The 27,427-nt window shown below is 43.3% G+C and overlaps 2 protein-coding genes across 2 annotated transcripts in view; one reads left to right on the top strand and one right to left on the bottom strand.

Moving 5' to 3' along the window:
- The window catches only part of SLC45A4 (solute carrier family 45 member 4), an 87,060-nt gene extending 80,282 nt beyond the window's left edge, over positions 1 to 6,778 (top strand). The window contains exon 8 of the mRNA XM_026842666.1: positions 341 to 6,778. Within this exon, the coding sequence (XP_026698467.1) occupies positions 341 to 703 (363 nt within the window). The 3' untranslated portion in view covers positions 704 to 6,778. The remainder of the gene's footprint in view (positions 1 to 340) is intronic.
- Positions 6,779 to 13,063: 6,285 nt separating this feature from the next.
- Positions 13,064 to 27,427, bottom strand: part of DENND3 (DENN domain containing 3) — a 36,846-nt gene continuing 22,482 nt past the window's right edge. The window contains exons 14-23 of the mRNA XM_026841530.1: positions 26,194 to 26,456; positions 25,474 to 25,644; positions 22,511 to 22,640; positions 21,937 to 22,044; positions 20,569 to 20,708; positions 18,998 to 19,158; positions 17,238 to 17,371; positions 16,126 to 16,241; positions 15,873 to 16,010; positions 13,064 to 13,659 (exon numbers count right to left, since the gene is read on the bottom strand). Coding sequence (XP_026697331.1) covers positions 13,459 to 13,659; positions 15,873 to 16,010; positions 16,126 to 16,241; positions 17,238 to 17,371; positions 18,998 to 19,158; positions 20,569 to 20,708; positions 21,937 to 22,044; positions 22,511 to 22,640; positions 25,474 to 25,644; positions 26,194 to 26,456 — 1,562 coding nt within the window. The 3' untranslated portion in view covers positions 13,064 to 13,458. The remainder of the gene's footprint in view (positions 13,660 to 15,872; positions 16,011 to 16,125; positions 16,242 to 17,237; positions 17,372 to 18,997; positions 19,159 to 20,568; positions 20,709 to 21,936; positions 22,045 to 22,510; positions 22,641 to 25,473; positions 25,645 to 26,193; positions 26,457 to 27,427) is intronic.

The following is a 27,427-nucleotide window of genomic DNA, read 5'->3' as shown; positions in this document are numbered from 1 at the left end:
TTGGGGGATGTGGGGTAGGGGAGGACTTCACAGAGTCGGGCTGAGGGTTTGACTCGATGATCCCAAGGGTCCTTTCCAACCTGAATGATTCTGTGATCTTGGAGCCAAGTCCACACTAGGAATGCCCCAGTAAGTGCCTACAACTTGGCTGTAAGATGAGGAGGCTGTGGATAAGCAGCTAAGGAGGCTGTTGCTCTGGACACGCACAGCCTGCGGGATGCACAGGGATGGCATAAAGTTAACCACGTGGCTGAGAAATTCGAGGAAGATACTTGTGTTGAAATATTGGATTTCATCTGTTGTTTTACCTCCTAACACAACATTTCTTGTCTTTTTCCAGTACATTCACCACAGCCCCGGGAACTCAAAGCGAGGATTTGGCATAGACTGTGCTATTCTGTCCTGTCAGGTTTACATCTCCCAGATCCTCGTGGCCTCCGCCCTTGGCGGTGTGGTGGATGTGGTTGGCACAGTCAGAGTCATTCCCATGGTGGCTTCAGTGGGATCCTTCCTGGGTTTTTTGACAGCTACCTTCTTGGTGATTTACCCCAAGGTCAATGAAGAGCCAAAGGAAGAACAGAAAGGACTTGGTCCTCCAGAGTCAGCTGAGGGCAACGGCACGAGCACCGAGAAGCCGACCGTGCTGAAGCTGACGCACAGAGGAACTGCCGCGTCGGAGCTGGAGGGCGAGTCAGCTGTGTGAGGCATCACTTATTGTTCACCCACATTCCAGGGAGTGCAGGTGCAGGATCAAGAACTTTTTTTTTTTTTTTTTTTAAATCCAGGAAAACAAATTAGGATCTTCACTACTTGTAGCTAAAATTGCAGAAGAAAATGCAGTTTCGTGCAAAAATGTAAATTAAATTCTGTAGTCCTTAATATAGGTTTGAACAGGTAGCTATGATGCTAATTGCTTTCTCTACAACTTAGAAACATAATTTCTGAACACTTTTTTATTAAGAATACATTTAGATTTTGGATAAGTTTTATTAATCTGCATGAGACTCACAGTGTATACAATTAGCAGTTAGAAAAATTAAGGTTTCGGCTGTTTTTAAACTAACTGAAAATGGAAGCTATCTTAACTTATAGTCTCTTGCTATTTTTTTTGTCTGAACATTTCAGATTTCACTAGTGTAATAGCTGAATCAAACGCTTAGACATCTTGAACAACTTTTTTTCATACGCATGATATTACTGGTCTGACAGCTACAGTTCTTTAACGTTCATTTTAGACTTTATGTTTTTGTTAGTGCAATTACTACAGAATAGTTTTATTTGCAGTTTCTTTCAAGAAAAACAAAAGCAATTACTGCAGTTTCTAAGAAACTGCCACGAATTCTTTTAGTCATACTGTTCAACAACTACTCCCAAGTCTGCTGCTTGTCGGGAGAGGGTGTGTGATGTGAACTGTAGATGGAAGGAGCAGCAGCTGGGAGAGGTGACCAGCACTGACAGGTTTTTATCACAAGTGCTGAATTTTATGAATGTCGTTGGAATATGCTGTGACAATTTTTAGCTGGGAGTTTTGCGTGCTGGTGAACTCGGGGGGGGGTTCTTGGCATTTAAACCAGATCATCTCTGGATGAAGCTGCCGTGGAGGTCAGCTTCGTGGGAGGGGGCGCGTGGATTCTCTTTCGTGGGGAAAGGAAATTGTTGATTAATTGCACTTTTTATGATCCTTTAACCTCCTGGCTGTGAATGCAACAGCCAAGGTTAAAGGCACGGTGTCAGTACAACAAGGTAAACCGAAGGCCTACCTCCATCATTTTATGGCATAGTCTGGGTGTATAAAAATCTGTGTCAGAAACAGTTTTTAGGCCTTAAAATTCAATCCACTAGCATGTGTTGCTGTTCCAGTCCCTGTGTCAGAGGAATTACAGGCTGGAGCTCTTCCGAGCTGCTGTACTCAGTCATCAGCGCAACCTCCATGCCCCCTTTCCTTGATTCAGGACATAGCTGTAGTGCAAAGACATTTTTTTTTCTCTGAAGAGCTTGAAAGAGTTGTGCTAATCTGATTTTAAAATAGCATTTGGATCGCACGGGCAGCCAAGGCTCAGAGATCCAGCAGCCATTTATAGCAACTTTAGAAACCGAACTTCCGTTTGTTGTCTTTATAAGAAGTGTTTGTGATGCTGTTTACTCGTTTTCGCATGGACCTCTGGGCTGCAGTAATCCCTGTGCTGAGCAGACAAATCGCAGCTCGTTGTAAGATTTCTGCTGCCTCAAACTTCTCATACTACAGTACTTTAAAATGCATGTGTAAGTCATGCTGCAATATAGTCATTCAACAGAATATATATATTTCAAAATGAAAAGCAGTTTTTAATAAATTACTTGAATTGTCAATGTATTTAAGAAATGTAAGTGTTGGTATATTTGAAGTTAACGCGCAGTCTTGGCCAGCATCGTTGACAAATTCCTGGTGGCACACGTGGGTTTCTTAGCTGGAGGCTTTCAGTCGGTGCCGATGCCCTGTCCTGTCGAGGGTGACACTGTTGGTTTTAGGCTGGTGAAATCACTGAGCACTAGAGTACACGTAATCACACAGGACTTAGGTTGGCTGTTTGTTTTTTCAAGTGTCTTGAGAAAATTTGTGGTTGGTTTTTTTTTTCTTTAAGGTGAATATATTTTTATTTAGAACACATACTGTGAACTGTGTTCAGACAGGGGAATAATACTACTGAAGAATATGAGACCTTATTGAAGAAATCAGTTGTGAGAAATACTTTAACTGAACTTCTGCCGTGAATTTTATCATCTCAGTTACGTTTAATATATTCTGGTGATGTTCATATCTAACAGAGATGAGTTGTATTTCACTCTGTAACTGGCATTAATATAAAATACACACTGAGTTAGACATTTTTAAAGTGGCTTTAATATTTTATTTTTAAAGCTCCTTGAAGATTCTGGTCTTGGTTAAATGAACGCTGTCCAGTACTCCTTATTTTAATCTCTATTTCTTGAAAAGTTCTTCTGCAGTTTAAAACTCTGCATTTTTCAGGCCGGTGCCAGCCGTAATTGCCCTTTTTCCCCATGAGTTTCATGGATCAGTGTGTTTCAAATCATCATTTCTTCACTTTGCGCCTTCATAAGACAAGATTTCTTTCACAGCACCATCGAGCTGACCAAGGTCTAGCTGCAGAGAGGAAGGAGAAGTTGAAGTTCCCTCAGCTTCACACCCAGCACAGAGAATGTGAAACTGTTTTGGGGGGTGAGCTCACACACATTTATTTAGCTTTCTCAGTCAGAGGAAGGGCAAGGAGGGAGGAAGGACATTTTGAACCCAGAGGGTTTCGATTCAAGGCAGGGCAGGTCCAATTTTATCCCAGCCAGCATTTGGCATAGCCTCATTTCTAAGAATTTGACATTAAAATCCATATTTGGGGCTGTTTATGGGGCTGTTTAATTACCATTCGTAACGTGTGAGTATGCACAGTGCCTTGTAGCAGGAAGCTCTGTTTCACTCCCCTGTAAAGCTGAAGGAAATAATTATCCATTGTAAACACGCTGAAGTATTTGTAGTAGTGCCAGAAGAATAAACTCGGGGAAGCCCCAGCCAAAGTATCTCCTGTACCTTGGCCAGCCTGTGAAACCACCACGCTGGCTCCCGACACCTTTCATAGTAATGCTGCTTCTTGAATCTGAGAGTTCTCTTCCTAGCCCTGGCACTTCTCAGGGTAGAGTGGGCACTGATTCATTTCTTTGTGTCCCTTACCTTATCTTTTGATACAGAAATGATTATTTTTTTTTTGGTCATGATTAAAAGGTAAAATAGTAAGATTTTATGTGTTTATTGCACAAATCGTGGGAAGAGAGAGTTGAAGGGGCTTTATTCCTGGTGATAGTAAGCATAATCTGTTGTTTGTGGTATTGCTGTACAGTCAGATTCATCCTGTGTGCTCCTTCTCCTTGGACCTTTACTGCAGTAGGCTTAAGGGTTAGTGGTTTCATTCCGTGTTGCTCTGTACTGTAAACAATTTCCACATATTCTGCTACAGTCCTTCTGGTGACATGTAACACCTTGGACACGAGACACCGTTAGTGCTCAGATTCTTGAGTGCTGTAGTCAGTAAGCTGCACATCCAGAAACATTTCCCATGAGAGCAGAGAAGCTCAAACTTTAACTGCTCGGAAAGGCGTAGCGTGGATTTTGTACCCGTTGCGTTACTGCAGGAGTCCGGTCGGCTCTGCGCTGTTCATGGATGGCAATTTCAGACTCCAGAAGCAATAATTTCTTAGGAATGTTTCTCTTCCTGCTGGTTAGATGACTTTCATATAGATTTATTACCTAAATAGCCTTTTAATAACATGAATCTGGTCGTTTGCTAGCGCTGGCAGTAAGCAGTTATGGAAAGATTTGGGTTGTTCATCATCAGAAGGGAGGAAGCCAGTAAATCCGACGGAGGTTAGTGCTCCTTGAAACACACAACGTCCTTTTCCCCTTTCACTTGGAGCCTTTTTCTAGGCTATGAAATACTCCTGGCGTGGTGGGCAGGAAAGGAGGCAGCTGTGAATCCAGCCTCCCGGTTTTCTTGCCGGTGCTGGCATGCGGCCCCCATGGTGAAACCGGCTTGCGTGAGGTTTTCCACGGAGGCACGGAAGTGAGGGCTGAGCCTTTCTCATTCCTCTCCCATCTGCTCTGACTCCCCTCAGCACTTGGAACGACAGCGACAACAACAGTGATTATTGCCAGGTTACCTCATTAAAACCTCCGCTCCATCACTAGAAGCGCATCCGCCCGCCCGCGGTGAGCTTGGCCTTCCTCCAACACCCCCCATTAAAGGCAGGATTCGTGTGCCTACCAGTGGGGCCTTGCCTGTGGGTGGAGGTCCCATTTACAGATAAAGGTGGACAAAGTCACAAGTTTGTTCCTGGGAGAGCTCCCTCCTCGTCGGGGCAGGAGGGGAGTTCAGGGGTGGTTTCCTTCCCCGAGGCGCATCGCAGGGGTCAGCATTCATGTTGGGCGGTCGCTCATGTTTTCAATAATTTTGTGTAGACACGTAGCCAGGTTGTGTGACACTGTTGTTCAGTCCCTGCGACAAATTGTAGTTCAGTCACTGAGAGTTGGGGTTTTTTTAGGTGCGTGTGTGTGTGTGTATCTGTATCCGTGTGTATATGCATTTATATACACACTGCTCGGGCCAAAATATTTTTGGTGGTTGTGTGCTCGTCGTCACTGTACTCAACAATGTTTTCAACTGAGTTCTTCCAGGTTTCCCTCATCCTAGTCCGATGCGAGACGAGCTCAGCTATAAATATGTATCCTATTTAAATAAATAAGTAAACCTCCTGCATGATATTCCAAGCACATGTAGCAGCTTCGGCATCTGAAGTATCTATTGTGAAAGAGAAGTTGGTTTTATTTGCAGCTGTTTTGTCCTTGTTTCCTTTTACTAGGCCAAATAAATGTAACGAACACCAAATGTTGCACAGAAACGTTGTTAATGACTGTGTAGAAGAAATACCAAATTTTATTTTTCTTTGCAGAAACTTTATGGTTACAGAGAGTCCTCTAGCTGTTATTCTTCCTTAAATGACAAAGCTGAACGTTTGTAAAGTGCGTCAAAAATGGTCATTTTTAAAAAAGTGGAGCTACCCAAAGTTTTCTGTTTCTCATGTTGCATCCAGAACGAGCCATTGGCAGAGGCGAGCTGCGGAAGCTCAAATATCTACTGGTGTTTTAATTTCAAGGCTCAGCAGCCTGGACAGTTAGGAAATCAAGTTAGATAATCACAAAAAGATGTTCCAGCTTTTGCTGTAATTTAAATTAAGATCACCTCCTGGAAAACCGATTTGGTTTGGTTCCTCAACCCAAGCAGCCTTGCAGACTTTCAACCTCACCTTCCCTCACCCCAGGGAGCACGGGGGGACCACGAGGGGTGCTCGGGAGGGACAAATACCTTCCCTTCCTACCCATCTGCTAAAATTAAAAGGCTTTTGATGACCTTGTGACCTGCTAAAACTTTAGCAAAAAGCCAGAGCACAATTCAATTTGATATGCTCTAACACTGGTTTGTTTGGTTTTTTCCTTAAATTTTGAAGTTGGGGGTGAAGCTCTAGGAGCATTTACTTAAACTAGGGATCACCTTCCTTAGTCAGCACCTATTTGGTCCTTAGTGATAGCCAAATTGTAGTAAATAGCCCCAGAAAAACAGAATTTTTCTCTCAACAAATTGGCAATTCCTAATTTTATTTTTTTTTCTGATGTAACATGAACACTAAGCCCTTTCGGTAGCCAAATGACCAGCTTATATTAAATGCCTCATATTAATAGAAAGCTGCATATAGGCATCTCATAGCGGGGAAAAAAAGAAAAAAAAAAAAAAGAGAATATTTAGTTCCTTTGTGAACTGGCCATATGACAACTACTTTTTTATCAACTTATTAAGTTGGGGCACTATAATAGCTCTTGCTGAGTTTAGCAATGTTTATAAGCATGTGTTAAACACATAATGTTGTTTTATGAGGAAAAAGGGATAAAGAAAAGTAATGTCACAGATGAATGTTTGAGTGCGTAGACGGCATAATGTATGTATGTTTTTATTTCTACACTGTTGAGCTTATTTTCTGTTTTAAGGTTAAAAAAAAAGAGATTTGTTGCATGAGAACTGTTTTATTGTGTTCTGCACTTTCTGTTCTTTTTGTATAATCTTGATTTTTTTTTTTCCTTTATGCCTAGAAAAAAAATCAGTTTAGAAATATTCTACTCCACAAGACATTGTGTTCCGATCCGTTGTTCTGAAGTTCGATCTTAATAAACATTTCAGTAAGAGTTGGTGGCTCGTGTTCCTGTGTTGTTTATAGGAACGTGAGTGGAGGCACGTGTCCTTCCTGTGATGCTGCTGCTTCTCCTCGTCCCAAAGCTGTACAAGACAAATAATACTTGTCTGCTTCTCAGAGCTTAATTAATACTTCTAAAAGTGCTACACTGATGTGGGATCCTCAGCACAGGAGGGCCTGAGAGCATTTCAGGAGGAAATAAGGTCAGGCTTTATTCTGAAACCAACCATAAACAAAGAAACCAGTTCCCATCCAAACTGATGAACCACGTGGAGCGGTTAATGAACCACTTTTGAGAATGAAAGAGGGGAAAGCTGAGGGGCCTCTGTATCAGATTACAGATGCCAGCTGACAGGGTTAAACTTGCAGTGTGAAGAACTCTTGTCCTGCTTTGATTTCCAGCACTTGGAAAATCTTGACAGATTTGTGACTGCTCCTGACGGCATTTCTTCAGAATCTGTATCAATCAGAGCAGTCGATGCACACACTGTTGGGTTCATTTGCTGCGCTCTTTTCTTACTGGACCTGAGGTTAAAGAAGTTAAAAGATAAACCACAATAAACCTGACTTTGGGCCTGAGCAATGAATTTGTTTTTCCACTGGCACTAAGGGGAGAGTGTGGGTCCTGCCTTGCCAGGGAAGGAGCTGCTCAAATCCCTACCCAGAGGAGGGCTGTGCTGGTTTTGGCAGGGGTAAGAGTTAATTTTCTTCATAGTAGTTGGTATGGGGCTATGAAGTGTGGGGGAGTGGCTGTGCAGGCTGGGGTTAAACCCCAACAAGGGCAAGAGCCTCCCCTCTTCACTCCACCAAGCTCGGGGGATTCCAACCACCTGGCAGAGCCTGAAGTGAGGTGGGGATGAAGGGGCAGGGACTGTCCCCCATTCCTGTCCTCTCCTGGCACACTTAAAAGTGAAGAGGCAAAGGGATGTGAAAGCAACAAAGGAATAAACCTGAACCTCCCTGGGCTGGCCTTTGCAAGGTGTGACACTGAGCTTGTCTGTGTCTGCACATCTCCTGAGTATCCTGGATCAGCCTCACCCCTGTGCCAGGAGTGGGAGGACTGGGCACCCCTCTTCAGTCTTTCCAGTGCCACGACAGGAAGAGAAACTGCTCAGGTGGTGCTGTTCCTGCAGGGTGATCCCCAGCGAGGAGGAGGAGGAGAGAAAGCACAATGAGATTTAATTCAACCCCAGGCTGTGGGAGCAAGACACTGATCCCTGGTCAAGGGCACTGGGTTCCTCCACGGTGGGAGGATGGAGGAGCTGCGTCACTCCTCAAACTATTGTCCAAATTAAATGCAGCAGCTAGCAAATAGCTCACAGTGGCCTTGGAGTGGCTGGGAACAGGTCGGAGGAGCCTGCCCCTGCTTTCCAGTCTAGACCAAGGATGGAACAAACAGTATCTTCCCCTCCTAGCCCCAGGGGTGTCTGTCCCCGCAGCCTTTGCAGCAGCTGGGGTGGAACCTCTCCCACCCTGCAGGCACATACAGACTCACAGAAACATCTCGGTTGGCAAAGTCCAAGCATGAACCTCACACTGACGGTTCCCAACTCCATCAGTTCCTTCAGCGCTTGGTCAACCCGACTCTTCAACCCCTCCAGGGATCCCGGGGACTCCCCCCTGCCCTGGGCAGCCCATTCCAACGCCCAACAGCCCCTTCTGCACAGAAATCCTTCCTCAGAGCCAGCCTGACCCTGCCCTGGGCAGCTTGAGGCCATTCCCTCTGGGCCTGGCACTGGGTCCTTGGCTCCAGAGACTCATGCCCCCTCTCTGCAGACAGTGCCCATGTCCATCACCAGCTGGATGGGGCTGTAATGGCACCCAGTGCCCAGGGCTGGCATTAGGTATTGACAGAGGAACACCAGTGGCAGGTTGTCCCCACCTCCGCGTGGCTGCTGCAGGGTGCAGGCTCTGCTGGGCACCCCCAGCTCCAGCCCGCAGGAACAGCCCGATGGGCTACGCTGCCCCAGGCAGAGCCGAGACCTCGTGTGCTCCCCGTGTCACGCTCAGACATGGGAGACAAGTGACTCAGATTCACAAATCCCCAACGGCTTGGACAACAGTGAGACAAGTCTCAAAGTCCAAACATTTATTAGCTTCCCACAATGTACTAATTGGACACACAATAATTGGCTAAATATGTAACGAGTTGTGGCAAGCAATACAGTACGCCTGCACACTGTGCACCCCATGACTATAATTTCATCTTGCGAGTGTTTGAGGCATTCCTTAGATCAGCCTCAACTTTTATCTCTTTCTCAGGCTGTTTCTCTCATTCTGTGCCCCTTACAGGCCTCGTTTTTCATCTCACACCCAGACCCAGCTGCCGCCCGCTCTGAGCACAGAGGTCACTGGGGAGGTGCCTGCAGGGTGTCACCTTCTCCCAGGTGGTGGCAGGACAGACAACACCCCCTCCAGTCACACCCCAGAAAAGAGGCAGGGGGCAGGCACCTGCCGGGGAACCAGCCCTGGAGGGCCGCAGCGGTGAAAGGGGAGTTGCAGCAGGACAGTGGGGCCAAGACTCTGGGGCCAAGGGCAGGGGCCAGGTGCTTGGTCCAGCTCCCAGCCCTGAGTGAGCAGCATTTGCCTCCTTTTCTGGGCTGGAGAGGCATGTCCTGACACCTGGGGTGGCACAAAGGCCACCCCTCACTGCTGGGAGTGGGGGACCTGTGCTGAGGCACCACGGCGGGGGGAGAGATCCTGCAGCAAACATCCTACACCTCATCCTCAGCCCCCAAACAGCAGCTGACCCTGTGGCAGGTGGGACCCACATCAACGTCACACAGAGAACAACCACCCCCACCCTGCCATGGGTGGGAAATAGATGCAGGAAGAGCAACAGAGGTAAATAATTCATGTGCAAGGGGTGAGGATGGGGGGTTTGCCTCATTCACTCTAAAGGGCCAGCAGCAAAAGGCAGGATTCAATCTGTGCTGAGGGAAAAAGGGGCCTAGACTGACAGACCCAGGGCAGCTCATGAACACAGGCTGGAGGGCGGAGGAAGGGGCTGTGTTGGCCCTGCTGGGGAGATCCCAGCCAGCACATGACAGCCTGACTTTCCAAGCAGCTCGCATCTCTGCAGCCAGGTTACTTCTAGAAGCAAACACTGCCATCCCTTGGTTTGAATCACAGAATAGCTCAAGTTGGAAGGGACCCAAAAAGGTTCATTGAGTTCAACTCCCTGCTCCTCGCAGGACTACCTAAACCCAAACAATATGACTAAGAGCATTGTCCAGGCACTCCTTGGACTCTGACAGGCTTGGTGCTGTCACCACTCCCCCAGGGAGCCTGTTCCAGTGACCAGTGACCAATCACCCTCTCAGTGAAGAGCCTTTTCCTAATGTCCCATCTGAACTTCCCCTGACGCTGCTTCATCCCATTCCCTCGTGTCCTGTCGCTGGTCACCAGAGAGAGGAGATCAGCACCTCCCCCTCCGCTGCCCCCCTTGAGGAAGCTGTAGACTACGATGGGGTCACCCCTCAGCCTTCTCCTCTCCAAGCTGAACAAGCCAAGTGACCTCAGCTGCTCCTCCCAAGTCTTGCCCTCGAGGCCTTTCACCATCTCGGTCACCCTCCTCTGGACACACTCTAACAGTCTGATGTCCTTGTTACACTGAGGCACCCAAAACTGCACAAGTACTCGAGGTGGGGCCCCATCCCTGCCGGGCAGAGTGGGACAATCCCCTCCCTTGACCACCTGGCTGTGCTGTGAGTGATGCCCCCAGGACACAGTTGGACCTTTTGGCTGCCAGGGCTCACTGCTCACTCATACTCAACTTGCCATCAACCCAAACTCCCAGATCTCTTTCCACAGGGCTGATATCTGTAGCCCTCCCATGTCATCTGTCCTTGCTTCTGATGTCCTCACACTTTCCTTTTCTACCCAAGTTCTAGAAGATCATCCCTTTTTCTTCTAGAAAGCTAACATTCTGCCCAACTTGCTTGACTCCCCCCAACACTTTGGAATTGTCTGCTCCTGTGCTCTTAAGAGGTGGCTCTTAAAAAGTGACCAACATTCATGGACCCCGATACCTTCCAAAGCAGATTCCCAGAGGACCTTCCTAACCAGCTCCTTCAGCAGCCCAGAGCCTGCTCTCCCCATATCCAGGGTCACAGTCTTGCTCCTCTCTCCAGTGCTTTGAAACTCAACTACTTTGTGGTCACTGTGACCAAGACAGCCAGCAGTCACCACTTCACCCACAAGTCCCTCTTTGTTTACAAAGAACAAATCCAGGAAGGGCACCTTTTCTAGTCAGCTCCCATCTTCAGCAGGCCTCAGAAGTTTCCTGGACATGTTTGTGACGACTCTGTGATATACCCAGTTGGTGTCTGGGAAGTTAAAACCACCCATAAGGACCAGGGCAGCTGATATAGAGACATCCCTTAATTCCTTGTAGAATAATTCATTGGTATCATCATTGTGGCAATGAGATCTGGCAAGTCTCTCATCGTCGTGGCAAAGAGCATCTCTGAGGACCACAAGGGATCTGAGGGTCCCTTCCCAACACCAAGGTGCCCATGGGAACTGGAAAACTGAAAATCCACTGAAAACTGAACAAAACCCTGCAGCGCTCTTCCTGCAGGTTCATTTCCACAGCAATAACACTGGAGCAAAGCTGACATGGCAAGTGAACACATACCTGAGCTTCCTGTCACACCAGAAGAGATGAACCAACGTGCCTTTGTGCTCCTCAAGTCAGTCGAGTTGGTGTCACTGGGCCTCCTGCTCTGGGGGATGCGTTAATTTTCTTGAAGGAACTTTGTATCTCATGGTTTGGTCTGATGTGGTTAAGCTCTTCTCCTATATATGGCGTTCAAGAGCTGGTATTAAAGAAAGCAATGTTTTTAAAAAAGGAGAAATCTACTTAATAAATTATATTCCTATTCAATAAATAATTTTGGCGTATTTTATCAATAAACATTTACAAGCATAAAAATTGAGATTTGTTAGTTTTGTCTTTGGAAATTTTTACAAGCTGGGTGCAAACCAGTTAAAAAGGCAAAACCAGGTTTAAAGAGTCTGGCAGGAATGAAAATCAAAAGCAGCGATGAGAGGCAGGTGGCAGGTTCACCTCTGCAGCGAGTGAAATTTTATTAGCAGCACGTGTGTCTCTCTGTACAGAAAAATCTTCTAATTCAGTAAATAATTCATTTCACTTACCATCACCAGCAGACAGCTGTCAGGGGAGGAAATGAGGAACCTGAAAGTTACAGATGAGGGATTTGGTGGAGGACACATTACCAGAACAAGCTGGTTTTAGAAAGAATAGAGAGAAAGAGAAAATCCCAGGCAATTATTCTCCACAGTACACAGACAGGATGCGAGTCAGCACTAAAAATCATTTTTGTATTGTGTATCGAGTTACCCAGGAAAAAAAACTAAGTACAAAAGGCCAGAGTATCAATATAGTGTTTAATAATCTTAAATTGGAAAAAAAAAAAACACTAAAAAGTTAAAATTTCAGTTACCATCATATGATACCATTGATCAGCACATTGAAAGTGTTAGAAATATGACATGGAGTGTATTTCCAATAGTTTATACTTCCATTATACTCTTTTATATTTATTAACAAAAGTAGCAGCCTGTTTTTTTCCTTCTATTTACAATATTTTAAATATTGTATTTTGCTTTACTCAGCACTGATACAGATAAAACTATTCGGCGTAGATTTATTGTTTTACTTGTAGATAATTGTCTTCAATGGAAAAACAATGTACATCAGGAAGGGGTTAGGGAACACTGCTCAGGAGAGTCCTCTGGGCTGCAATCCGACGATGCTGGCTTCAGTAATTAAAGAGGAGTTTGATGACTCTGCAGTACTAAAAAATTAAGCAGGTCCTACACAAAATAACAGCAGTTCCTCTGATTACAGAACCGTCAACTGAAGGGAGGAGTGCGAGGGGGTTGTCTGCACAGTAATTAAAGGTTGTTTCCAAAACTAAGGATATGGAAATTAAATAAATTAAGTGCTTCAGATAAAAAAACCCAACATATCAGTTTCACAAACTGTTACAAACGCCAAGTGCTGTGCATTGTTTTTAAAGGAAAAACAAGTTTAAAAAGTAAAATTGTCATTAAGAATATCCAAGTATCTTGTCTCACCAGCAGGGAGCTTTCAGAGCTGTCAGGGAGAGCCTGTCTGTCTACACTTGAACTACAGCACCATAAATATACACACGGGGTACGGGACAGTCTTCCCAGCTAAATGTAGCTGCTAGCTCAGGAGATACTCAGCATTTACAGTAACTCCATCAATCCAACAAATGCACTTAGATTTTTCTTTTCGGTGATGGCTTCCAGCTGTTACAAGCTGTGAATACAGTATCAAATCCCACTTTTCAGGCAATCCATGCACTGCCCAAAAGGAGCTCTGGTGGAATTCCCGAGCTGGCTTCAGCTCCCCGACCCTTCACAACAGCACAGGTCAAGTTTAAAGTGAGCGACCCCTCTATTCACATTTCTGATTCTTTATCCAACGTGCAGGAGCAGCATAAGGTGTGAGGAGAGATTCGCTTCTACTTTGATTTTCTACAACAACGTAGGGATTGAAATAATAAATACAAAACTAACACTGACAGGTGGTTGAATTATATGCAAAATGCTGGAGTAAACACAGCCTGAGGTCTTCACTTTTTGCTGGCACAGGTAGATGGATTTTGAATAGCTTAACTATTCAGCTTTCCAAATGGCAATCTTCCCTTCTTCCCTTCCAGAGCCACTGAGGACGTATCTGTCCTCTGCTGAGCACAGCGCCTTTACTGTGTCGCCGTGACCAACCAACTCTTTCTCTACAGTCTTCTTCTCAGCACTGACCACATAGATCTTCCCTTTGCTTTTGCCTTGTGATCTTCCGCTGCTGCCAACCCACACCTGGAGAAAAATCAAAACGGAACCACAGTCATTTTCACTACTTTACATTCCAGTCTAGGACACAGTCAAGGAGTTTTACGTGCCACACTGAGGATTCTCTCTTGCTCTCCTCCCCTGAGGTTTCCTCCATTCAGGAAAAACCCCTGTGCACTGTGCTAGAGCACTCCACAGCTGATCATGCCAGCACTAGAGCTGCCTACCTCAGCAGCTCGACCTGCTTTTGGTTCCCAGCGCAGTAAATAAGACAGAAGGTGTTACTTTACCACTGTAAACCACAGCATGCCTGTATCTCGAGTGCTGTGTGCAGTTCTGCTTTCTGCACTGCAAGAGCAGAGGAAATCCAGGGAAGGGTAACTAAAACTATCAAGAGAAAGGAAGAGCTGTCATATGAGCAAAGATGGAAAGAGCCAAGACTCCTTAAGCGGGAGAAAAGGCAGATAAGGAGGGATCACATTAAGGTCTGCAAAATCACAAAAGTGCAAAGAAGAATGTAGAACCAGTCTTCAACACACTCCACAATTAGAGAAGTAAGAGACACGTGGAAACCAGTAAGAGTTCAGTTTCACTTAGAAGAAAGTACTTCTCTGTACAGGGCTGGCAGTGAACTTCTGGGACCTGCTGGGGTACCTGAAAGTTCAAAATAAAGTCAGATCCACAGAGATTGGGTCCAAAAATAGATAATAAAAGGCTGAGACAGAGGTTTAGGGGTAACTAAAGTGTGCATAAGACTGATGGACAGTTAAGGAGCTTGAGGGGAATACAGGCCAGGATCACAGCTCTCCCTAAGTAGTGTCACTGTTAGAGGTGGAACAGGGGGTCAGATGCACCTGGTCCCGCACAGCACAACACAGCTGTGGTCTTCCTGGGCATATGTTTTGTACAGGGGAAGCACTCACTGCTGCGCATCAGCAACGCTTGCCAGCCAGAAAGCATCCTATTTCAGATAGGCACGTGATGCAATTGGGTTTGTCTCAGGTTTCTTCAAAGACAAACAATGGCTTGTTTTTAATTAAAGCACTTAAAAGCAAGCCTGTGGCAGACAATGTTGTCGTCAGCCTTTACCAGGCTGCAAGTTCATTCTCAGTAACTGTAAACGCTGTGTAGACAAGGAGTATCGGTGTTCCAGCTACTACAACAAGCTCCAGACCCCTCCTTGGACAACTGAGGCTGCCGAGCTGTCAGCAGGCTACAAGATGGTGCACTGAACACTCAGGCTCAGGAGATGGATCATACAGGGATATATTTTCCAGTTGTTCCTTTTGTATCTATAAATTGGACTACAATGTTAGTTAAGGTGCAGCTGAGTGAGGAATAAGTGGCAGAGAAGGAACAAAGTTCTTAAGTAGAACAAAAGAGAGCTTAATGCCTTGGGGTTTCCAAACAATCCTCCAACTCCCTTAAAATGGGGGTTAAATATATCCACCTCTACTTCGGGGAAGGATTTCTCAAAAGGTTTTTCCATCTTAGTTCATAAATCTAACCAAGGGCTGAATACACAGAAAGTTTCCTTATTTTGTAAGGCACTTCAGGAAAAAAAAAAAGTCATTTTTGAGGAAGGAAGGAGGGAAAAATCTGAGAAAAAGATCCAGAAAGATGCTATCCCAATAGATATATAGTAGTTATTTGCAAATTGACCCTAAATCTGTTCATGTGGTATCACACTAGTCAGTTGCACAGCTACTGATACCATGCAGAAAAGGCAGGTAGACAGCCCGAGGCCAGTAACGAGAGGGACATGAAATGCAAAGGTAGAAAACTTGGTTCCTTTGGTCTCTGTTGAGTTAGGAATGTGGTAGCTAAACTACAGAAAGGTCATCTACCAAAATAGGACAGCTAATTGGTATTTATTGTTTGTCTATTAACCTTTTCTATGGCTTAGTCTTAGGAGCCCTGAGATAAAATAGCAAGGGACCTAAACTTTCAGTTTCTACAGTTCCCTGAAAATGTCAACGGCTAATGAAAGTCACCACACATTTATATTACTGATGAGGCTTTTTAGCTTGACATGCATTCCGGGGTATTCCTGCAACAGCCAGTTGTGCTGGGCAGTCACTAGCTTCTCTGATTTCAAAGAGGAATCAACAATTTCAAACCAGTATCTATGCAAACACCCAGTAAGGAAGCCAACCAATGACAGCCCAGGAGAGCTGCAAACAACCAAAACTTGAGAAAAGAATTCCACAACAGACAAAACCAGTCCAAACGTCTCTCACCTGATTTTTAACTCTTAGCATACAAGTAATCTCAGAGCAATCTTGAAGATGAATCTTTTGAGGTGTACTTGAAAAGTCTTTGGTGTTCCAAACATACAGGTCACTACTCCCTGAATAAGATGCCCACACTTCATCTCTCTAAAGCACAGAAAGATACATTTAACGTGAGCACTGCTGTTATGATAAGGAACTGTGGCTTGTAATGCCACGTAGTCATGCTTCCTTTAAACTCTGTTACCAGTTTAAACAATACCTCAGGGAACAGCTGGAAGCAGAGAAAACAGGAACACACATCCTTCAGATGATGCTCAATTTTCATCTGCAGTTGAAATTCATGAGTTGACACTACAAGTATGCAACTTCCAGTACCTTCAATATTAAAAGATAAAGCATTAGTAACAGAAGTGCCTACTTCCTCCATCTCCATAAATCATGGAGAAAAAAGGCAAAATAAAATGGATGTATTTAACAGCTGTCTTGTTTCTCAACCAAGAGTGAAATCTTTGAGTTATTTCTTCACAGCACTACTTTCAAAGTATCTGGTTTTTAGATCTGTTCTCCAAATGCTGGTTGCTTTTCTGCAGTGCATACACCTGTTAGTTTAGAGTCCAAAAATTATGAGAAGAGAAGAAACAAACTCCTTAAAATCAGGACATCTCATGTACACAGTTATTTTCATCTACAGAACTGAGACCAAAGTTAACAAGGCTGAATTTACCCACCACAGGAATGGCAGCATCTCTACTGCCCACAGTGGGACCAGGACTTTCCCAAGGCTTCAGCTGCTGTGCTGGGAAGGTATGTTTGGATTCCGAGTCTTGCGTATGGCAATACTGAGAATCAGTGCAAAACTCCTGAATCGGTCACTATTTATGAAATTACTTCAAGATGATCCTTTACCCTAGCACAAAGCTTCACTTTATTCGTTTAAACTCCTACAAAGGGGATGACAAGTGGCCAAAACAGGGATTACCAAATCAGACCATAAAGTCTATTATGAAATACCCAACACCATTTGCAACTGCCTGTTGCTCCTCTAGACTTTAAAATTCTTTTTTCAAAGTTTTCTATTCCAATTTACAGTCTTTGCCAGGGGAGATCAGACAAATACAGCATAGCCAGAAGTCTCAAACTGCAGCAGGTGCAATACCTCCAGGAGTGACCCAAACTAGCCACCCATGTAAGGGGTTTGGAGGCCTTACCTACAGAAGGCTGCTTAAAAAGACTAAGTAGAACATGGGGAAAGAACATCATGTACACATAAATCTGAGATTGAGATTGATGTATTTATTGTTCTGTCTAATGAAACACCATATTATATGAAGATGTAAAATTTTTTTTTAATTATTTGAAGAATGAACTTACAGCACCACAGCTGGTCATTATGAAGCTTGATAGAAGTGAGATTTTGGCAGGGCAGCTGAAAGACGCTGTTGACTTTCAGAGTGCTGATGTTCCAAGCAATCACTGTTCCATCTAAACTGCTTGAGTATGCTTCACTGTTGGTACAGATTAAAAAAAATAATAACAATAGTATAGTGTACATTCATGTTCAGAAAAGAGTGCATACACAAAGAGACTTACTTAAAAAAAAATAAATTACAGCAAACCAAATTAATGTTCTTCATTTCAGAGATTGAAAGAGTAAAGCACAGAAACAATTTCCAACAGAAAATGGACTGAAATCCAGAAGGCTTAAAGGCCAGGTATGATCATTATTTTAATAGTGAACAATTAGTCTGGTTCAATTTTTTGAAACAAGGTGACCAGTCTTGAGTGGACAGGAGCACGTCCACCCTGTGCCCACCAAGATGCTTAGGGAAGGACCTAAACTTCTTTTTTCCTGCCCTCGCTATATTCCAGCTGGCTGGCTCCAGACATCTGAAAGTGCATTTAAGCAACCAACAGTTCTGGGTTGCAGCCAGGCACCCAACTTGCAAGTTGCTTATGTCTCCTGTTGAAACCAAAGAACTCCTTTTTGTTAAGATTATATTTTACAGACTCTGCATCACTGGAAACACTGCAGGCTAATTCAGAGCTCTAAGTGAGCTAGAGCACACATTATATAGTGCATGAGGACTTAAGTATAACAAAAACTTCCCCTATAATTCTCCTGAACATTGTTGCCTGTTGAATTTTCTCTCTTTTTCTCTCAAGTTCTCAAAAGTGTTTTTTTTTTCTTCCATAAAAATATCTCAAAACTTTTTTTTTTTTTTGCTACTGCACCTGAAAAGACAAATTATACTATCCCCTTTTTTTTTTTCCCCATCACCTTTAACATCTCTTGTCTTCAGATGAGAAAACCTTTTTCAGAAGGTTTCAACACCACCTAAGCAAATTCTCCCTGAAACCCAGTTATTCCTGCTGCACCACTGGCAGAGCTATGGCTGGTGTCTGGTCTGGCCTGGGAGCTGCTGCTCTCATGGGAAGACAGCGGGTTAAGGCCCCCAGCCAACACTTCCCAGTGCTACCAAAAGATCAAAAAGTATTTCGCCTGCACAAAACAATAAACGTATTATTGAAATTGAAAAAATCCAGAAGCGTGCTGTAAATATCTAGTCAATGATGCACTCAAAGCAAAAATGAAGTGGTCTTTAAGCTGCATCTGTATTGATTCATCACTGGATGCTGCCAATTCCTGGCTGCTCTCATCCTTGTCCAAAAAAGCATTCCTTTATCCTCTTTGTTCCATAATGCTCTTTCGTCAAAAAAGAAATTCTTAGTTTAGCATATACAACACGGGAGCTACAAAAATAGGCTAAATAAAAGCTTATGTTAGCAGGATAAGCCCCCCCCCCCCATTTAAAACAATTAATTCCAACATCTAGAAAAATCAGTCACTGGTTTCTTATATGGGCTCCTTTTCCTTGAGACAAAGTTAACTTTTTGCCTTTATTTCCGTCAAATAATTAAAGCACGATACTATATTGTTTGGATCTTTAACTAGTCCTGAGCTCACTGTGGGCCAAATTCTCCAGGCTGGTGAATGCTGTTCTAGCTACATAAAATGGCTTTCCCTTTAACCACAGGAAGATACATGTCCACGACTCTTTTGCTGGTACAGACATCCTTCACATTTGCTTGTATATGTATTTTTAAGACGAAAACACTGTAATTAAATATACCTGGGTATTCCGGTTTTTTTCTCCACAATGATATCTGTAACATCTGAACGATGATCATTTAGTTGCTTATTACAAGACATACTATGGGTGTTGATTATATAAATAATGGAGTCTTGAGAACCAATCCACACTTGACTCTGTTCTACCATGATCATACAAGTCTGGGGAAAAAAAAGCAGGATCAAATAAAATCTAGAAGAAAAGAATCACTCTTTATTGTAATGTGGAAAAAGGCTATATTAAGATACTACAGTTTTCTGGTGATTACAAGACTCGACCCGTCAATATTTTATCCTTTGCTCTGCTCTATAAATAGAGAGGACAGATCTCTTTGCTGAGTTTATCCTTTAGTAAATAGGATTAATAATGTATCTTGGTAACTGACTCAAAGCTGTGTTTCCTGGCCCAAAGGAAGTAAAAGTTAGAAAGGGCATCAGGGGAAACCACAGAAGTTAGTGTATTTCTCTCTTCTGGATTGGAACATACTGATATAAACATACTTCCTACTTCAGGTAGAAGCAGTGTCTAAGGAAATACTGTCTCCTCTCCTGTCTCTGGAACACCCTTCTCTCATTCAGAAGCTCTTAATTTCTCTCCTCCCAAATCTCATCAGTTCCAAACTTCCCTCCTCTTTTCTTTCTCTTCTTTAGAATAGGTCAGTATGTGACTCTTCTGGCTTTCCTTCTTCTCCCCACCCAGATCTTCACCACCAGCTTTACCTGTCCCTTTCTGACTCTCTCCCACACATCCACAGCCATGTGGTCTGTCCAATCCCTTTTCCTGTGTGTTCTCTACCACTGTTTTTCACTCAGTCTGCAGCTCTGGTTCAGCGTCTCCTGTCATTGAGAGAGTTACTCTTTTCAGGCAGTCTTTCACAAGCAACTCTCTTTAACCTGCTGGTTGAGACATCTTATTTTAGAGCGCTATCTTTCTGGCTCTTAGGAAGGATTTCTTTGCAGAAGGGGCTGTTGGGCGTTGGAATGGGCTGCCCAGGGCATGGGGGGAGTCCCCATCCCTGGAGGGGTTGAAGAGTCAGGCTGACCCAGCGCTGGGGGATCTGGGGGAGTTGGGAACGGTCAGTGTGAGGTTCATGGTTCGACTGAAGGATCTTCAAGGTCTTTTCCAACCTTGATGATTCTGTGATATCTCTCCTTCAATATCACCTATCTGGTTTCCTTACAGCTTTCCCCGATTTTCAGTTCTTCAGCACAGGTGACTTTTCATCCGTTCTTAGGGCTCTCCTTCTCATCTTCTCTATAAATTGATTCCCTTAATTCTATCTCAGATGTTTTAAACCTGCCTTCCTGCCCCAAGAACCCAGGCCATTAGGCCAGGAAGCCCTCCCAGCATCCAATCCATCACTTCTCACCAGTTGACTTGTTTCGTTACAAATCCATTTTCTTTCCTTTCCCTTTTTCTCAAAAATCTCCATTTCTCCATTAATTGAAGCCCAAACAACTCAAGTGCCTTTCTACAACTTTTAAGGAACGACAGTGATTCAGGGTCATACAGGCCATAGCAACAAACCCACCAAGCTAAAGCAGCAGTTGCAACACATGTGTCAGTCTTACCAGTTTAGAGCGGCCCATTTTGAAACAGTGTTGTTGAATAGACCAGGTAGAAGCATCAAAGACCACCACTTTCCCCTCATTTAAAGCACACCATAGTTTTGGATGAGCATTGCCAGGCCTTTCTGAAGGGTCAAGATGCCCTAGAAATGAAATAGAGAAGATGAGACAGGTCAGAGAAAACAAACTACTTTTGGAGATGCATGGGAAAACCCTTACTAGGCAGAGCAGCTTCCTAATGAAGTGCATCTGTTCTGGAACTTACATCACTAGTTAATGATGGTTTTCACAATGAATTCATGCTCATACTCATTTATTTGTTGAGCTCGCCTGATGATTTACTCTTACGCTTCAAAGTTATTCAGAACAGAGAGAATTTTTTTCATTGATGACTAAGTACATAGCTAACTGGGATTGCAGGAAGGCTTTTAAATCCTATGAAATACAACTAATGATTCCACTCATTCTATCTGCTCCATTCCAGCTCCACTCACAAGTCTCATACTACAAAGAAAGAAAAGCACCACTGAACCCAGCACCACCTACCCACCCACAAAGAGTTGCTCCCACCCACTTTCCTAACTTTGGAATTCCACTAACTTTATCCTTTTGTCTCAAATTGCCCAAACACTACAAATTATATATGAAGTTTCAATAGAAGTCTAGTAAGGTTATGAAGTCTGTAAGAATTAGGAACTTCCAGTACTAACATATCCGCTATCTAAATTCATGTCCATCACACACAGTCCTTAGTATTTCTTCTTTATTTTCCTCCAATGCTTTTTGAATTAGTTGGATACAAATGTGCCAAGCATCACTGAAAAGCTTACAAGGAAATTTTTAATGCTTTCTTCAGGGATGAACTTAAAATACATGCAAAGAACAGTACATTAGATCACATACTATATACAGTGAGAGTCACAGGCATATAGGTCTGGCTGGGATTTCAAGAGGTGGTACACTACTCCCTGTGCTGTGATTCAGCCAAACACCCTCATATGAATCTACTGAAAAATGAAAAAATAACAATGAATACTGATCAATGGTGGAGCATCATTCATCCACCCTGCTCAATAAATGAGGCAGAAATCCTAATGGGAAATCAGCACATTAACACATAGTTGAAGTCTATTATAAGGTGTATATACACACAGGAAGACAAATTAAGACTGTGAAAGCTATGCCTTGGAGTATCAATATGCAACATTAGTGTTCTTTTTTAATGATCTTCTGTTTTAGTATTCAACACACAACCAAAGCATGTCAGAATGTGAACAAAACCAGGCAGTCATAAAACCAGGTGTTACGAGATAACATGTTTTATAGGCTAATTAAAGCTGGGCTAACAAAGCAAGCAATACATCAACTCACCTGGCGTATAAAGCAAGACATCTATTGCCTGTGGAAATGTCTCACCAGCTGAGGGGTTGATCTTGTGTTTTAATGTCTCTGAAGTTGTTTTGGGGACCATCATAGGCACTAAAATACATTTTTAAAAGGTCACGAAGTGCACACTTCAGCTTGAAATAGATCTGTAATTCTTATGAACTAATAATTCTGCACTATTTATTCACATTTTTCACTTTTCTTTCCCTCTAGCCTTAGTTGATTAGGAGAGCCCAGACACCACCCGTATGAATTCTGGTAGCAGAAGCATAAATACAACACCCAAGCAGTTCAAACAACCACAACAAAACCACAGCATCCAACATGGAGATAAACATACCAACTAAGGTTCTGATATACAGGGGGAAAAAAATAAATAAATAAAGGAAAGCCCTAGCTTTCTATTAATAACTATTTCATAAACTATGTGAAAGTGCAACAGACTAATGTCTTTTTATATTTCTAGAGATCATCAGTATGAAAACCGGAATATAACCAGAAAGAGCTGAGACAAATGATGCAACAACAGCAGGCTTTGTAGCATTGCTATGTGACTGACCTTCATTTTTCATCCTGTCAAAATAAGACAGTTTAGAGGCTGCATATATGGCTTTGCAGGACTGCAGGGCACCAACCACAGCATCCATCAGGAGAACATTTGTCAGCGCTTGCTGAATATACTGAGGATCCTAAAGACAAAAGACTTACTGTAGTTTATCTATTGTTCATTATTCTTACAAGTCTCCAAGTTCAACAGTCACAACACATGTCATGCTTAGCACAAGCACTAGCCAGTTGCTGCCCTGCAGCATAATTTGTGCAACTTGCAGTCAAACCCCACTCCCACAGAACATGTTCCACACTCCCAAGCAAGGCCATGGAGCAGGCAGCCAGGAGCCAGTGTTAATTCATTACACTAAAAGAACAGAATACCAAGCTGGTAGGGACCTCAAGGATCACCTAGTCCAACGTTTCTTGGCAAAAGCACCGTCTAGACAAGATGGCCTGGCACCCCGTCCAGCTGAATCTTAAAAGTGTCTAATGGTGGGGAATCCACCACTTCCCTGGGGAGATTATTCCAGTGGCTGATTGTTCTCATTGTGAACAATTTTCCTCTTGTGTCCAATCGGAATCTCCCCAGGAGTAACTTGTACCCATTACCCCTCGCCTTTTCCATGTGACTCCTTGCAAAAAGTCAGTCTCCATCTTCTTTGTAGCCACCCTTCAAACACTGGAACATGGTGACAAGGTCTCCCCTAAGCCTTCTCTTCTCAAGGCTGAACAAACCCAGTTCTCTCAGCCTCTCCTCACATAACAGTCCTTTTATTGTCTTTGTGGCCCTTCTCTGGACTCTCTCCAGCCTGTCCACAGCTTTTTTGTATAGCAGGGACCAAAACTGAGCACAGTGTTCCAGGTGTGGTCTGATGAGCACTGAGCAGAGTGGGATAATGACTTCTTTCTCTCTGCTGGTGATGCCCCTGTTGATGCAGCCCAGCATCCCATTGCCTTTCTCTGCCACAGCAGCACCCTGGTCACTCCTATTGAGCTGCTTGTCCACCAGGACCCCCAGGTCCCTTTACACAGAGCTGCTCCCAGCTGGGCAGATCCCAGCCTGTGCTGCACTCCTGGATTATGGTTTCCCAGGTGCAAGACCTTGCATTTGTCCTTGCTGAACTTCATAAGGTTCTTGTTAGCCCACTCCTCCAGCCTATCCAGGTGTTCCTGCAGGGTGACTCTCCCTTCTGAAGTATCCACCTCCCCACTCAGTTTGATATCAGCAAATTCATCAGGGCACACTTGATCCCATCACCCAGGTCACTTAGGAAGATATTAACAGTGTTGGGCCCGATGTCAATCCCTGGGGGACCCCAGCTGTGACAGGTTCCCAGTTTGAAAAGGAGCTATTTCCCACCACCCTCTGGGTGTGGCCTCTCAGCCAGTTCCCCACCCACTGCACAGCCCCCTTGTCTAGACCATAACACACCAGTTTCTCCAGGAAGAGGCTGTGGGGAATGGTATTAAAAACCTCGTAGATACCCAGGTACAGACAGTCCACCACTCACCCCACCTCAACCTAACAGTTACTTCACTGTTAGAAGGCTATCAGGTTTGTCAAGCACAACTTGCCCTTGGTGAAGCCATGCTGGCTTTTCCCAATCACATGCTTCATTTGACTGTGATTTGATTGTGATAGCCCACAGGAGGATACATTCCATAATTTTCCCAGGGACTGAAGTAAGACTGATGGGCCTACAATCTCCTGCATCCTCCTTTAAGCCCTTCCCATAGTTGGGGGTGACATTAGCCTTCTTCCAGTCTTCTGGGACATCCTCTGATCTCCACAACTTCTCAAAGATTACGGAGTGGTCTCACAACGATGTCAGCCAGCTCTCTTAACATGCTCGGGTGGGTAACATCAAGGCCCATCAGTCTGTAGGGATTAAGTTCCTGTAACAGTTCACATATCAACTCTTCCTTCACCAACAGTGGGTCTGTGTTTGCATTGACCCGGGTTTTTGTTCCCAAAGCCTGGGGCCCAGCAGTGCTGGTAAAGACAGAGGTGAAGAAAGCATTGAGAACCTCTCCCTTTTCAGTGTTGGTGGCTAATTCACCTCTCCTGTTTAACAGCAGGCCAGTATTTTCCTTCTGTTTCTGCTTGTTGTCTATGTACCTGAAGAACCCTTTCTTGTAGTGTGTGACATCTCCGGCCAATTTCAATTTGAGCGGAGCTTCTGTTTTTCTGACTGCCTCTCTGCACACTCCGGTAACAGCCTTGTAGCTCTCAATGGGTATTTGCTTACATTTCCCACTCTGCAATACTTCAGATCTGTCACGATCTTGATAGCGGATGTGCAGACGAAACCATGAATGGTACTGACGGAAAACACGCAGCTGATGCAGGATGGAAACCCATCTTCAAGCTGGATCTTTCTTCATGGGAGGGAAGTATGCATTATGCTTTGTCTTGGCTAAAATAATTAAAATTCTTCCTGAAGAACCACCAAGCTACATTTTCACTATTAAATTCAGCAGTCATGAAGAATTACATGGTTTAAATGGAAATCCTGCTTGTATGATTCTTTTTTCTCAAGGTTTCCATGACAGAAGAATACATTTTTCTCTGTTGAAAGGATCTATAGTCACCAGTGTTCCAGCATGGGAAAACTCTTTCTAAGAATTATATTTTGAAGCAAGACAAGGAAACTTTTCTGTTAGTTAAGATCATTATTCTCATACTTTGTGAACTTCAGAAACTATTTCACAGAACGAGTGACGAAATTAAAAGTTCCATGTTAATGGATAAGAAAAAAATATCCTATGTTTTGAAATGGAATCTCTGTTTTTTTCTTTTTTTTTTTTTTTTAATTCCTGAAGTATTATATTTAGAAGTAACAGCAAAAACAAAAGTTTATTTACTTAGCTGAAACCTAGAAATTCTAAGATTGATGCAAAAATTATTTAGAACAGAGACAAAAAGCACATACTTCACACTTATTTGGTTAAATTCCCATATTTATATACCTTGTGATCATCTGCCATTTTCTTTCCAGCCCACATTTCTTTCACAATCAGGTACCAGAGATCACACTCATTTTTAAGGTTAGCTTCAAAGACTTCTTTTTTAGATAATGTTTTAATCCTCAAAGTAGGTATTCTCAAAAGGAGAAAAGCTGCAGTTGTGCTCTTAACATCCTGGAAAGGTATGAATAAAAGAAAACTAAAAGGATGTACCATGCAATCACAGCTAAGGTGTAGCACTCATCCTACAGGGCAACTTTCTCTATTTTTAACTACAGCTAATTATTTCAATTGTCCATACAAACCGTTAAGCAGAGATGGGTTTATGAAAATTTAAGTTCCTAACAACATCCTACAGACCTCGTTCCATAGTGGATACAAGCTGGCCCACTGACACCATGGTCAAACAAGCACACTTAATGCTCATGTTATTAAACTTCTCTAGCTTTATATCCCATGTACATTTCTCTACATCTAGAGGTTGCAACCTCTAGATTTTTATTCCGTGTCATGTTAGCACCTAGCAAACCGTACCACATCAGCTCTGAAAATCCTGGTACAAAGACCCAGAATTTTATCTGATCACTCATAAGTTATTGACTTCAGAGGCGTTTCCTACACTTCTTACTGAAACTTTGAGTTGAGAGATAGATCATTTTGCAGAATGAAACGTGGCCTATATCTATAGACATGCAAGAGAACAAGAAGTTACTTGATGCTCACCTCTATATCCCTGAAAGCAGCAATCTGGACATAGCCAGGCCGTCCTCCTTCAGTCAAAAGGAACAAGCGCTTTTGGGTCAGAGCTATTTTTCCTACACCACAGTTAGTTCTAACTGAGCAGGATAACTTGTAGACACATTCATTTTTATCTAGATGCTCTATTACTGTTGGTGGCAGATTCACCTCTTGAGCTTCTGCTTCAGTTTCTTTCCAGTAGTTGTAGAAATCTCTGAATGTTTCAGGATCAATTTGTTTCTGGTGTCCTAAAAAATTTTTAAAACCTGTTTACTGTGAGAAACTATTATACAGAAAGTTACCTTTAAAAAGATACTAACTTTCAAAGTGTGCCTCTAACAGCATAATGGGTAAGGAAGGTGCAAAAGCTACAAAAAGAAAAAAAAAGGCCTGGAAAAAGGTTAAGAGACAAAATTCTTCTCTTGACATAGAAAGATTGCTCTGTAGTTAGCCTAGGCAATAGGTCCCACGGATCTGGCATTCTCCCTTCCACCCTACTCTACAGAGGTAGGGAGCAAACACTGCCAGTCTTGCTTTTTTAAATTCATGCCCAAAATCCCATCAGCCAATGGGAAAGGATTTCTACTTCTCTACTGAATACTTTTCATTACAACTGTCCAGTTCCTTATTCTATTGAACACTATTATATTACATACTTGCCAACCTGGGATAAAAGCTGAAGTTATACCAGTTAAAGCCTTCAGCAGTAAGTAATTAATTATTCTAAGAATTCAAGTGTTTGGACAGCAGAATGTCAAACACACATAAATTCTTGCGAGACATATGCTACCTCTGGCTTCAGACTGTCTTCCTTATCTCAACCAATGTTTAATCCTTTGCGGCTACAAAATATAAGTTACCAGAGTGGCTAGGCACAGAAAAAGAATGTAATAGTATTTTATAAAAGCACTCTCAAACTATGTTTTTAGAAATCAATCACAAGATTCGGATCTCATTCAGGAGGAGGAAAGTTCTCTCAAATATATATGTAACCCCTTCTTCTGCTATGACAACCATCCAAGAGGAATTTAACTGTAGCTATTTGAATTCTGGATTTTGTTAGCTCATTTTTAATAGACTGACACCTTGCCATGTTACCTAGTGGTTTATAACACAAAGGTACCTTCCACTGGCAATTAGGATGGTCTTGTATTCACTTTACTCATAATCTAAGTCAAAGCAGAACTGCACACCATCAGATCACAAAAGTACCTCACCC

This window comes from Athene cunicularia, assembly GCF_003259725.1.
Source record: "Athene cunicularia isolate RWA chromosome 2 unlocalized genomic scaffold, athCun1 chr2_part1, whole genome shotgun sequence".
Taxonomy (NCBI): Eukaryota; Metazoa; Chordata; class Aves; order Strigiformes; family Strigidae; genus Athene; species Athene cunicularia.
This window is presented reverse-complemented; position numbering and strand designations above follow the sequence as displayed.